At 35.1% G+C, this 12204-nt stretch overlaps 1 protein-coding gene across 4 annotated transcripts in view; it reads right to left on the reverse strand.

The window, feature by feature from the left end:
- Nucleotides 1-9787, reverse strand: part of LOC126725126 (uncharacterized) — a 29006-nt gene extending 19219 nt beyond the window's left edge. For 2 of the 4 annotated variants that reach the window (XM_050429657.1, XM_050429658.1), the window contains exons 1-6: nucleotides 9491-9787; nucleotides 8489-8619; nucleotides 7564-7653; nucleotides 6947-6999; nucleotides 3526-3628; nucleotides 2764-2886 (exon numbers count right to left, since the gene is read on the reverse strand). In XM_050429657.1, the coding sequence (XP_050285614.1) occupies nucleotides 2773-2886; nucleotides 3526-3628; nucleotides 6947-6999; nucleotides 7564-7653; nucleotides 8489-8619; nucleotides 9491-9707 (708 nt within the window). In that variant the 5' untranslated portion in view covers nucleotides 9708-9787 and the 3' untranslated portion in view covers nucleotides 2764-2772. Of the gene's footprint in view, nucleotides 1-943; nucleotides 1234-2763; nucleotides 2887-3525; nucleotides 3629-6946; nucleotides 7000-7563; nucleotides 7654-8488; nucleotides 8620-9490 lie in introns of those variants that run through there. The other 2 variants (XM_050429655.1, XM_050429656.1) reach the window with 2 other exon arrangements.
- Between the last annotated feature and the right edge of the window lie 2417 nt (nucleotides 9788-12204).

Below are 12204 nucleotides of genomic sequence, written 5' to 3' on the forward strand. Positions count from 1 at the left end.
CGATAACATTGTGCCATTCCAACTAAAATTCACCTTTGTCTTTTAAAAATGATACCAAAACCCACCAACATTTTTATCATTATCACTAGTCCATATGCCATTAATTTGCTTTGGATGCCACCCAATTGCATTCATCGAAAGATGATTAGATGAAATAAGCTCCATGCCTCCATATATGCTCAATCCCAAATGTTTTGCAGCGGAACTCTTTAAGTTAAAATTTAGGCTAACATTCAATTTAGTCCCCTGATTTTTCCCTTAATTATCAAATTAACTCCGAAGATTTAATTTGTGTCAATGCAATCTCTCATTTTGTCCAAATATATCATTTAAACATTCAATCGCTATTTAACAAATCATGTTGTTGGCTCATTTTGACGAAGTGATGAACTAAATTAAGAAAAATTATATCTTAAGGACTACTTTGAAAATTGAAATAGAAGTAAAATGACTAAATTGAATTTTAGCCAAAAATTTATATTATATCCTCAGCCCAAAAAACATAAAGGAGATATGTAGCATGCACACTGTAAACTATTCCATCATTATGCTAATGCTAACAAAGTAACACATTCAGGTTTTGCACTTCTTGTCACATAAATGTTCTCCAGGTCCCTATTTATTTCTCTAGGAGAAAAACCAAGTTTAAGGACGTTGGTGGTAAATCAGTAGCCAAACTAAGTATAAAATTGATTCCCTGTCAAAAGCCAAAATCAGCTACTTGCAAATTGGATTCAGTAGCCAAACTAAGTATAAAATTGATTCCCTGTCAAAAGCCAAAATCAGCTACTTGCAAATTGGATGTCGAAGGGCTCATACAAAAATATTGCAATAACATCCTAGAAGGTTGGCATTAGTTAAGTTGTATTATCCATTCAACTGCAACAAATGCAATTAGTAATTCCAATGAATTTTGGCATGAATGCATTAACAACACTTCATGTAATATGAGAAATTAAGCGCTTTTCTTTAGGTAAAATAGTACACAGAGAAAGTTTGACGCCAAATAAGCAATTTTGTTGGTTACAAACAGGTTCTAGCTCCAAGAGTAAGGCAACAAACTAATATTTTATCTGACCCTCTTCACCAGATGTAAAGACACAAAACGGGGTCTCTCAACATTCCATGTAAGCCTGGCTTCAATGCCATCTCCAAGTACATATACTCCTGGCTGGCCTGGACCAGGAAAGGAAAAAAGTTTGAAGATTGGTGAATTGGAAAACCATTGACCACCTGAAAAAGAAAACATAAGACTGATGGAATAGAACAGCCATGAGTAATAAAACATGCAAATTCTCAGAAATTCCTTAAACATGATCCACCTTCGGGGAACACAGTGCAAATTCCATTTAATGTAGTTTTGCAGCTCCTCACATACATAAACTTTAAATAGATAATGCAATATTGTACTATGGTAAGTAACAAATAACAACACGGCTTATGAGGATATAAGTGCAATGAGGTGCACGAAAGCTTTTGTAAGTTAAAACACAATATTAAAAAACCTCCAAAAAAACCCTTATCACCAGTTTCCAAGATTGAAGAAGGGGGTTAACCTGCCACTGAAGCATCTTGATTCGCAAAACATCTACTAATGACTTTCGCAATGTCCCAAAAACGGTGTTGGGAAACATTGTCAAGAGTCGCTTCTCTTTACAGACCATATAAAAGGACACTTTCAAAATTTATCCTCTATAATTGTTGACAAAAGAGGAAGAAAAAAAGAAAAGATATAATGCAAAAAAGCCCCATATTTGTTGTGGCAGACACTCAGCTGATCTCCATGATTTGTAAGCTAGCCATACTTTATTACAAATGGAAGTTTAATCATAACTGCATATACCAAAACAAAAAGGAATTTTTCAAACAAACAAAAAAAAACAAAAAATAATTGATTTTATTCAAGATAATAGCTATTGATTTTAGTTGAATTGCCTAATGCAGCAATCATAACTTAATAAGAATATTCCGTATATTCATTGTCTATACTCTATACCTCCAACTATGACAGAAGGGCAGCTTAAGGTTCAATAGTACAAGGAAATGGCATCAGGATAATTTATTAAAAATAAAAAAAGGTGTATATAGGGAGTATACATATAAGAGAAACAGCAAAGCAAAACAAGAAAAGAAAAACAAAAACATGAGGCCAGCCGTAAATCAGGAGAAAATCATGGACACATAAACATTAGAAACCCGAAAGCAATAGCTACTATACAGGAGTATGTGATGCCGGAAGCACAAGGAAAGATTTATTTTAATTATTTTTAGATTCAATTATATTTTATTTTAGGTCCTGGTATTTAATTAGTTTTATTAGAATTTCTATTTAAAGTCAAGGGAATTATAGTAATTTAAATATAATTAGGGTTTACTATGTCAGTTGGGATTGGGATTTAGTAGTCCATATATGCAAAGTTTTGTACTCATATTGAGGGGGATTATTTTGAATAAAATTTCTATTGAAATTGTTCTAATTGGTGGTGCTGACTCCAGCCAACCCTAGGTGCCGACTCTAAGAGGTTTTCTTTTGCTTGGTGCTGGCTCCAAGAAGGTCTAGATGCTGACTCCTAGCTCCTGTATATTTATCTTCCTATTCTTCAATTTTCCTGTCGTATTGTTTTGGTTTGTCTTGCATTAGTATGTACAAATAAAACAACTGGAGGTTAGCAGTATGGTGCAAAAGAAGCACCAAAATATAGGAAGGATACAATATATATTCCACTATTAACAAAAAAAAAAAAAAAAATTTGAGCTCTGTACCTAACTATTTTACTTGCTCTTTGCTTCCTCCAAAACCAACTGCATAGAAGAATCAATTGAGAATCCCAACTTTAGCATGATTTCTTCCAAGCGTTTCACATTTGTTAGGTAGAGATAACCAACCTACAAAATATTTAGTCCATAAGTTTATGTTAATAAGCAAAAATCAACTTCCTAAATCATGATTCATGACTTCCTACAAGGATATCATACATACGAGTTGGACAAGATAAATCAATTAAACAACTAGATGTCCATATAATACCATGATGGACTGCCGAAGGTCACAGTCCACTGAGATAACAGATTGTATTTAAATTAGAACTCAAAACATACTAATATGATCATATGTGCCTTTTTTTTTTTGGGTAATTTACACACGCATTTAGTGGGTCTTGAACCCAGCACCTCAACCTCCACCTAGCAGTTGCCAGGAAAGGAGGTGCCAACTGAGCTGAAGTTCATTGGCTCATATGTGTTTTTTTCTTTTTAGATAAGTATGAAAATGCTTGCCTTTCTGCTCACTATGAGAAGAAAAGACGTCATCAGGGTTCATTAACAAAGTTGTGTGGAGTAAGAATAAAAATCTAATATGCTACTAATAGATATATTTCGATACAAGTTTTCATGGTGAAAACGTGTTAATTGTCAACTTCCTCTCTGAACTGGCAAGTTTATATATAATAGAGCCCAGAATAAATGAATGTTCAGTTTAACATAGATCAACATTATGTGAAGAACACATAGGAGCATAGAACGTACTAATGTCTCCAGTGAAGATGCTCTATTATAAACTGCTGCACCAGCACGTTTTTTTGTACGTGTTTTAGCTGAACCAATGTTCTTTCCCCAGCGAAGAACATTCCTGCAATATAAATCATAAATACCGTGGGTTAAAATAGCAACTTCTGCACACAAAGAATCTGCCTGAAAAGTTTTATTGGTAAATTCATAAGAGCTTTAAGCAGATATCTCTTCTATTAGAAAAATTATACAAAGGGGTAGAACATGTACAAACATTCTTATGGAAGAACAAATACGGGTTTGCTGGTAATGGGATTCACTCCTATTCTTGAATGCCTATTCACCTTCCACACAATCAGGTTTGCTATTTTTGTTCTATTGATAAGAGATCTAAGTTACTCATGGCCACACCATACTTGTTCAATACTATGGAACCCCCTTAAACGCATTTGTCCAACAAATCTATTGACCCTTGTACTTGGTGCATTACCCTCAATGACAACCTCACACTAATAAATGAAGTCCTTGTAATTAGTAGGTGCTGGAACAGCTTTGGAGATGTTACTAATTGAATTTTAAAGAGGAACACTGCTTGAATAGTTGAATTACAATCTAAATATTACACACAAATCACTTGAAGCTTGCATAAGATGCATGATAACTTTATGAGGTAGTGATGAAAACCCTTTTAATTGCTTCTGATGAACTCAAATCAGAAGTGAAACCATTGAGCTTAAAAGCCTGGATTCACTTCTTTTTTATTGTTTTACAAGTAAAATAATTTTAATAAGAAAAAGGTAGCAGTTTGAATGCATAATATGCATACCAAACTACACCAGAAGGATTACAACCTCAAGTTCAAAGAGTCTATAAAATGACAAGGAAAACTACCAAAAGCAGTCATCCATTCGTATAAACATCTCAGTCTGAATACAGATTTTTGATAATGTGATTCTGATACTCGACCCCTTCAAACGTTATGCTATTACACTCATGCCAGATTGCCCACATGACATTCAATGGAACCACCTTCAATATTTGAGCACTTCTATGATGATGGAATTTCCCTTGCTAAAATTAAAAAATCTGAGTCACTGTCTTTGGCATAACCCAAGTCTTTGAAAGTTTACTTCAATTAATCATGTCACTAGGTAAAATATATTCCTAAAGCACCATCTAAATGAGTTCAGGACTATCTACTTGCTTATGTAAGCAAATTTTTGGTGTTGACAGATGCATTTATAAACAGATTATCTAGAAGAATTCCATATATAATTCTCACTGGGGCTGATTCATATCTCAAGGTATTCATGTCTCCTTAAGCCACAAGACACTTCAGCATTACATGATCTCCTTAATTCTAAGTCTATCTACTAACGAAGTGCCTAAGTTGTTCATTCATTCAGTTCCTACTTATTTTCATCTTCCACAGGAGAGCCCAAATCCTTTTCTTTTTCAATTCCTTGACCTCAGCAAGAATCTCTGAGTCTTTGGTAGTAGGTGCAATATCGAAGGAGTTTGGGTTATGGGCTGGAGCTTTATTCCCACTCCTAGTAGTCTGTCTTTAGTAGTTCTCTTGCAGAAAGGATAGAACATGATCCTAATTGTTCTTCTTGGATTGCTCCAGTACAATGGATCAAGAGGCTGCAGCTACACACCTAAGCCAGCAGAGGAAATGCAACATGATAGAGGAGTTTCCTACACCTTCTAATTGACCAGAAGCATCCAGCAGCGTTGTGCCAGTTTAAAATCTGATTCTAAGGGCTAAGGCTCTCCTTTTACCCCACCCATGATGGCCACAATGCCCAATTATTGCCAATCCCAAAGACACATTTGGTTGAATGTCCACACCTGATCCACCTTCTTCACTTCCTACATTCACTTTTCTTCTCACTATCAATGGCCAAATGGTTAGCTTGAGAGGAGAGAGATTGAAGACAGAACAAGCAAGGGATGTCCATTTGATGCTAGTGCTGGGCATCAGACTGCTAGCTAGCTAGAAAGTTAAGGCAGCAAAACTGGGCTGTGAGCACGATGGCACTATGCAGTTGGGCAGGCTAGAGTCAATCTTGGTGGAAAGGCACAATGACATGTGGCTGGGGCAATTCCCCTTCTTCCTCTAATGAAATAGATTGGTCTTCCCACGTAATCAGTACAAGCACTTTTTATTTTGAAGATCTACTTAAGTACCAAAGGTGGACAAGGCTCCCATGCAAGGACATATGGCAGAATGCCAGAGTAGGTTTCAATTCAGTCTATGGTCTTGCCACTGGAAGTCGGAATCGGATAGCTAATCACTTACCCTACTTTAGTAAAGTGAGGAGTAAGTCGACTAAAATAAAATTGTCAGGAATCCGAATGACAGCACAACACAAGCCACCATAACTTTGAAAGCTCTGCTTTGCTGCAGATCCAGCCACTTGACAAGCAAGCTATTACAACAAGTACCTGGAGCTTAAGGGAGTTGCGGAGTGGCAGTTCTTCTAATCTAGAAATATGAATAAACTATACCACTACTAAATCTAGTCAGACTAGGTCTTTGAGAGTAATCTAGCATAATGTGGGACCAGGAACCTTTTTTCTAATAAAAACATTAATTGCTTTTTATTTTTTTATAACAAAAAACTAAAGATTTGATATTCTTTAAGAAGTCAAACATCAAATCAAAATAGAAGGAAGTTCTAACATTCACTCTTCCATCTTCAGTTGGTGTATTATGCACATCCCTAACAGCATTTGTGTGAAACATCAGCTAATCAATCCTATCAAGTAGCACTGAAAATAATATTCTATATTGGATGTCTTACTGCTTTTGCTGTCATTTTTCAGCACACACTAATTCCTAAATTTTGTCAGTCAAATAGCCTTTTATGTGACCTAGAAAGGCTGATTAATGTGCCTTAAAGTGCTTTTGTGCTTCGCAACTGTTCCTACCATTCACTTACCAAAGATTCTATGTTTAATGTTTCAAATATTTGTGTCCTTGAAAGTTCACACGAATGCATCCCTGCATCCTCATACCATATTTTCACTAGAATCAACTTTTCTCCTTCAAATGGCACAGCCGTGAACGGAAACCGAAACCCATTTAAGGCACTTACAAAGCTTTACAAACATAAGAATATGTAGTGGCAACATCTAGGGTAGAAAACTTCTAGAATATTGGACCTAACACGTGAAAAGGAAGTTTCATCTACATGGCATTGGGAAATGAGTAAAATTTTCAAACTGAAGATGGCTCCCAATGCTTAATTATTAAAATCAAGGATTGCAAGCTCACTAATTGATATAAAGAGCCCTATTAGCTACTGTTTTTTATGCTTCCAGCCCTCCACACAGAGAACAAAAGGCATATTAAAGAAGTTTTTGTATTTCATGATTCTTTACAATATGAAGATTCATAGATAAATATTAAGAGGACCATAAACTCTTCTGTTACCTTTCTTCTTCTGATAAGTAATTATCATTAAGAAGTTTCTGGAGCAATGCATCCTGAAATGCAAAAAATAATAATAATAATAATAAGAAGAAGAAGAAGAAGAAGAAGAAGAAAAGAAATTATCCATTTCCATCTAACAAAGAAGAGGCAGAGCTTACAAGAACAACAACAAAGCCTTAGTCCCAAAAATTTTGGGGTTGGCTACGGATCCTCAACAGATTAGTTAAGGCCAGTCACATGTATTCTTTTTCCTCAATTCTATTCTATCTAAAGTCATATTCTTTGTACTTCCTTAATTGACAACCATACAAAAAGATTCTAGACTAAGGAAATAGTCCTACACATGTATATAACAAAAAAGATATCACTTCCATAAAAAAAAAAATAATAATAAATAAAGATATCAGTAACAGTGTGCCATGAAGATACAAAGTACTGCATAACACAGCAACATCATCTTCAGCACAGAAAGGTCCATGAAGATAAGTAAAAAATTACATATAAAAAAACTCAATCACAACAATGACAACATATGGAACAAAGTCCTCCTAACAACATCAGCCCATGATAACGATAAATTAACTCAAATGTCCAGATGATGCAGGAAAAATTCATACTTGAGCTTCGCAACGTACAACTGCAGTCACTCGATCATTGAATTCTTCAATATTCAGAGGAGGGAACAAAAAGTGCCTGCGAGCATATAGCTGCATATTTTCAGAAATAGTGGAAGTAAGACATGTAGGAAGATTAAGTTTCCATAGACAAATGATCGTGCTAGTCATTATATTTTAAACTAGGCACCTAATTGTTATGTATTTAGATATAGAAGCAATCCCTGACAACATATGCTTTCACAAGAAGGTATCAACTATATATTTCTAAGACCCCTTACATTGATGAGTTGTTACATAGGTGCCAAATTGCCCGCATATCTTTAAGATTGCAATCTATACTTCCCAAGGTAAATATACATCATAAATGCCTCCGGTTGAATTCCTTATCATGCATCTACTGCTGTGTGGTTCTATATCTCACCTCCACTAAAGCCCTTTGCACAACATCGTTCCTATACTTCTTCACATATTTATCATTCATGTTATAAAACTATATATCTACGTCATTTGCTTTAGCATACACCACAGTTTGTTCAGAATTTGGGGGACAAAGTAAAAGGTATTTTTCTGTAAGCTCACATGAGCTGAAAGTGTAAAAGTCTGTTGCCATTACTGACTAGGATTTCATAGGTAAAGTATTATTTACCAACAATCTGCAATAAGTCATAGCAGTAAGGTTCAATGGATCTGGTCAAGTCAAAATTCCATTCCAGGTAACATTTTCATTAAATGTGCCTTTAAATTATTTTCTACAATAGCAAATGGTTGTTAGCTCATGTCATCAACAATCTTTGTGCACCATGCAGTTCCTCATAACACACAATTCTTAAGACCTATTTCAACATCGAGCATGTGTAACCACTGGTCCAGTTATAGTTGTTCACAAGTGGAGTATGGTACTACATAACTTGAGTCGCAAACAAACCTCATAGATGCAATCACCGATATATGCTAATGATGCTGCGTTGAACACAGATCGAGGCTTCTGCACTTTTGGAGGACTTGGCAACCATCGCTCGTAACCCAAATAAGATTCATCTGGCTCCACTTTTTCTTCTACAAATCAGAATTCCAATAATTTAAAATAAATAAATAAACCATTACAACAATGCTCAGTTCATTTCATGAGAAAACATATCAAATACAAAGAAATCTATTGTTACTTTGAAAACCAGTACCATTGTTTTTTCCTTTCTAGAAATTGCCAGTAATATAAAAAAATAAAAACAGTTTCAAACTTCAAAACGTTCAATTTTTAGTCGGAAAAAAATTGAATTAACATAATGGAAGAAATTTCTTAATATTTTCGATTACATGGGACTTCGCCAAAACCACCAAATTTTCAATCCATCTCCTCTGTTTTTTTTTTTTTTTTTTGGGAATGAATATTTCCTCTGGTTTCTTACTAACCAAACCGCATTCTTAAGCACCCACCAGGGCCACCACAACAAAACTCCATACAATAAATTTGCTTGGAATTGAATTTCCCATTTTCCACAAAACCAAAAACAGCAACCCTCACTTCTCTCAGTAACCAAATAGAGCACAAACAAAACAGATACCCCTTAAAGAAAATGTGAGTAACAAAAATTAAATACACTTTCAATTCCAAAATTTTCAATTTTTGGAAAGAACAATGGAATAAACAAAACAGAGAACTTTCTTGGATTTTTTCAATTTCATGGGGTTTCTCTAAAACCACACAACTTCTCATTCACTTTCCTCTGGTTTCTTACGAACCAAACAAAATTCCTAAAACCCAACAAAAACCCAGAATTCCATTCAAACAACTTGCTCTAATTGACTCAAATTTCTCTCCCACAGAAGCAAAAAACTTCAACTTCCTTAGCAACCAACCAAGCAGAGCACATGCAACAAAAAACCCATTAAAACACATGAGAACTTGGTACATAGTGTAATAATATACCTACTGTGGAGCGTTTGAGAAGGTCAGCAGTTGGGATAGTTAAAGTGACAGTTGGTGGTGTTTGTGGTTGTGGGGTTTTAGCTTTGAGAGTGGTGTTGGGGTTTTTGGGGGGTTTTCGTGGGGCATTGGGGTTGTATGTGAGCCTCGGTTGCGTGTCCCATGAGGCTCTAACCGCTACTCTCACTCTCAGAGAAGGCACTGATGATAGTGTCTGCATTCTGTCTGAGTGTTTTGGAAAATTTGTGGGATAAGACTCAAGACTGAGTGGGAAGTGAGTATATGGGTATCCAGAATTTTACAGAAAATTATATTTGCACCAATAAATATAGTAGTATATATTATTATCAAAAAAAAAAAAAAAAAAACTAGTAACATCTAAGAAATAAAATTTTCTAGTGAAAAATATAAAATTTTAAAATTCTAATCACAAAATGCTTATAATTTAAGCACAAATGGCCTATTCTAAAGTTATAGATTTTTTTTTTTTTTTGTTTTTTAATAAAAAAAATTTATTCAATCTTTTATTTTGAAAATATGCTTTATTTTAATATAAGTGTGACTGTGGCTTTGTTAGTTAAAATAAAATTTAATTTTGTGTCCTTAAATTTATTTATCTATTTTTTTTATAGAAAAATGTGCTTAATTTATTTTATTATTCACTTCGGTTAGCTAGAAAGATTTTTTTTGGAAGTAAAAAAATTGGTTATATATATATAAATAGATTATTATATGTATTTGTCTCTGTGGATAATCTTATAATTAAGTTAAAATACTAATTGGTTTCACTAAAAAATAAAAAAAAGAAGACACCAACTAGTTTATAAAGTAAGTTTATTTGATGTTGCCTAGAAAACATCTTCACTAATTCAAATAGACACTAAATTGCATTAATTAATATTTGTTTAAATGTTTGTTAACATAATAAAATTTAATTTATTAATTTATATAACAACTAAACAAAAATTATATGCCCGGATGAAATTATCATAACAATTCTAAGCCCTCATTTGGGATGAGGGAATTGAATGGAATGAAAAGAATAATTTTAGAATATTATTCCCTTCTCTTGTTTGAGAATTTTAATGGAAAGAATGGAAAGTTCATTCCCTTTTTTGGAAGTTTAAGTGGAGGGAATAGAATGGGTAGAAAAGATCACTCATTCTTCTCTTTTCCCTTAAAATTTCAAATTTTCATTCCTCTTGAAATTGGGAGAAATGGAATGAAATGAAATTATATTTAATGAATTTTCACTAAAACTCCCAATATACTCCTATATATTTAACTCTTTATTTTAAAATAGAGGTCTAATAGTAATATTTTCATAAAATGAATACATTCCATTCCCTCTATGTTACTTCCAAATAAGGTTACTTACATTCCATTCCTTTCTATTCTTTTATTTTAAAGCATCTAATTTTTTTTTGAGAAACCAGACTCGAAGTCTGGGCATTTATTGGAAAAACACAAACCAAAATACAAAGAGCTTAATGAACATCAAAGTTAGCCAAGGGAGCAATGTCAGATGGTAGGTTTTCAATCCATGCCTGAAAAACATCTCTAGTTTTGGCTTTTTTAGCTAGAGCATCCGCTACCCTATTACAAGATCGTTTAACATGCTTAAATTCAACTTTGGAAAGGTGAGAGGCAAGAAATATAATGTCATCAATCAAACTGCCATATGGGGCCTCACTTGCACCACCATTGTTTAAAGCTTGGATCACAGTCAATGAGTCATCCTCAAAAATGGCTTCTTGGATACCAACTTCAGATGCAAACTTCACCGCATGTCTGCACACCATTACTTCGACCTCCAACACTGAGTTAGGAAAAGGGATGCGCTTAGACATGGTTGCAATCACCTCATAACTTACGTCGCAAATGACCACTCCCACACCAGCCGAGTGAGCATTGTTGAAGACAGCATCATTGAAGTTTGCCTTGAAACTTAGGGAGCTCAGGGGGCACCAGGAGTTTGTGGGAGCTGTAGGATTGTAGGTGGGCTGGTTTTCCTGTGCATTGAGGAAATCTTGCAGCAACTTAGCGGCTTGTGGTCCAACCATGTTCAGCGGTGGAGATGGTAGTCCAATCCTCAGGGTGTTTCACCGATGCCAAAGGCTCCATGCCATGCAAATGAACAATTCGGCCCTTTTATCTTCTGATACCTGCAAAAATCTAGACAATAGATCAGTAAATCAGCCAGTGGGGAGGAAATAGCTTGGTTGAACCAACCATGCACACTCCACACTTGTTCCACCTCGGGGCAGCCCAATACCACATGCAGAGGATCTTCAACACCGGTTTTGCATATTGGGCACAGGTTCAAATCAACAATGTGGCACCTAACTAGATTATCCATTGTGGGCAATGCTCTGTTGCAGGCTCTCTAATCAAATACCTTTACCTTATTTTGGAACTTGTAGCTTTCAAAGATCTCTCCAAAATTGCTTCTGGGGGTTTAGGTTAGAGCTACTAGCATTATTGGCCATAGCTGAATTGGACAACATTTTATAGGCACTACGGGTAGTAAACACACCCATGGGCATTTGTGACTAGATTAGATGATCTAAGGGGAGTCTAGCACTAAGGGGAATGTTAAGGATCAACTTGGCATCAAGAGGCATGAACAATTGCTGCACTTGATCCACCTTCCAAGTGGCTGACTCAGGATCAATGAAGAGGCTGACTTTGGCATTGGGTGGGAGAAAGGGGGAGGA

The sequence above is a fragment of the Quercus robur genome, chromosome 5 (assembly GCF_932294415.1).
Source record: "Quercus robur chromosome 5, dhQueRobu3.1, whole genome shotgun sequence".
NCBI lineage: Eukaryota > Viridiplantae > Streptophyta > Magnoliopsida > Fagales > Fagaceae > Quercus > Quercus robur.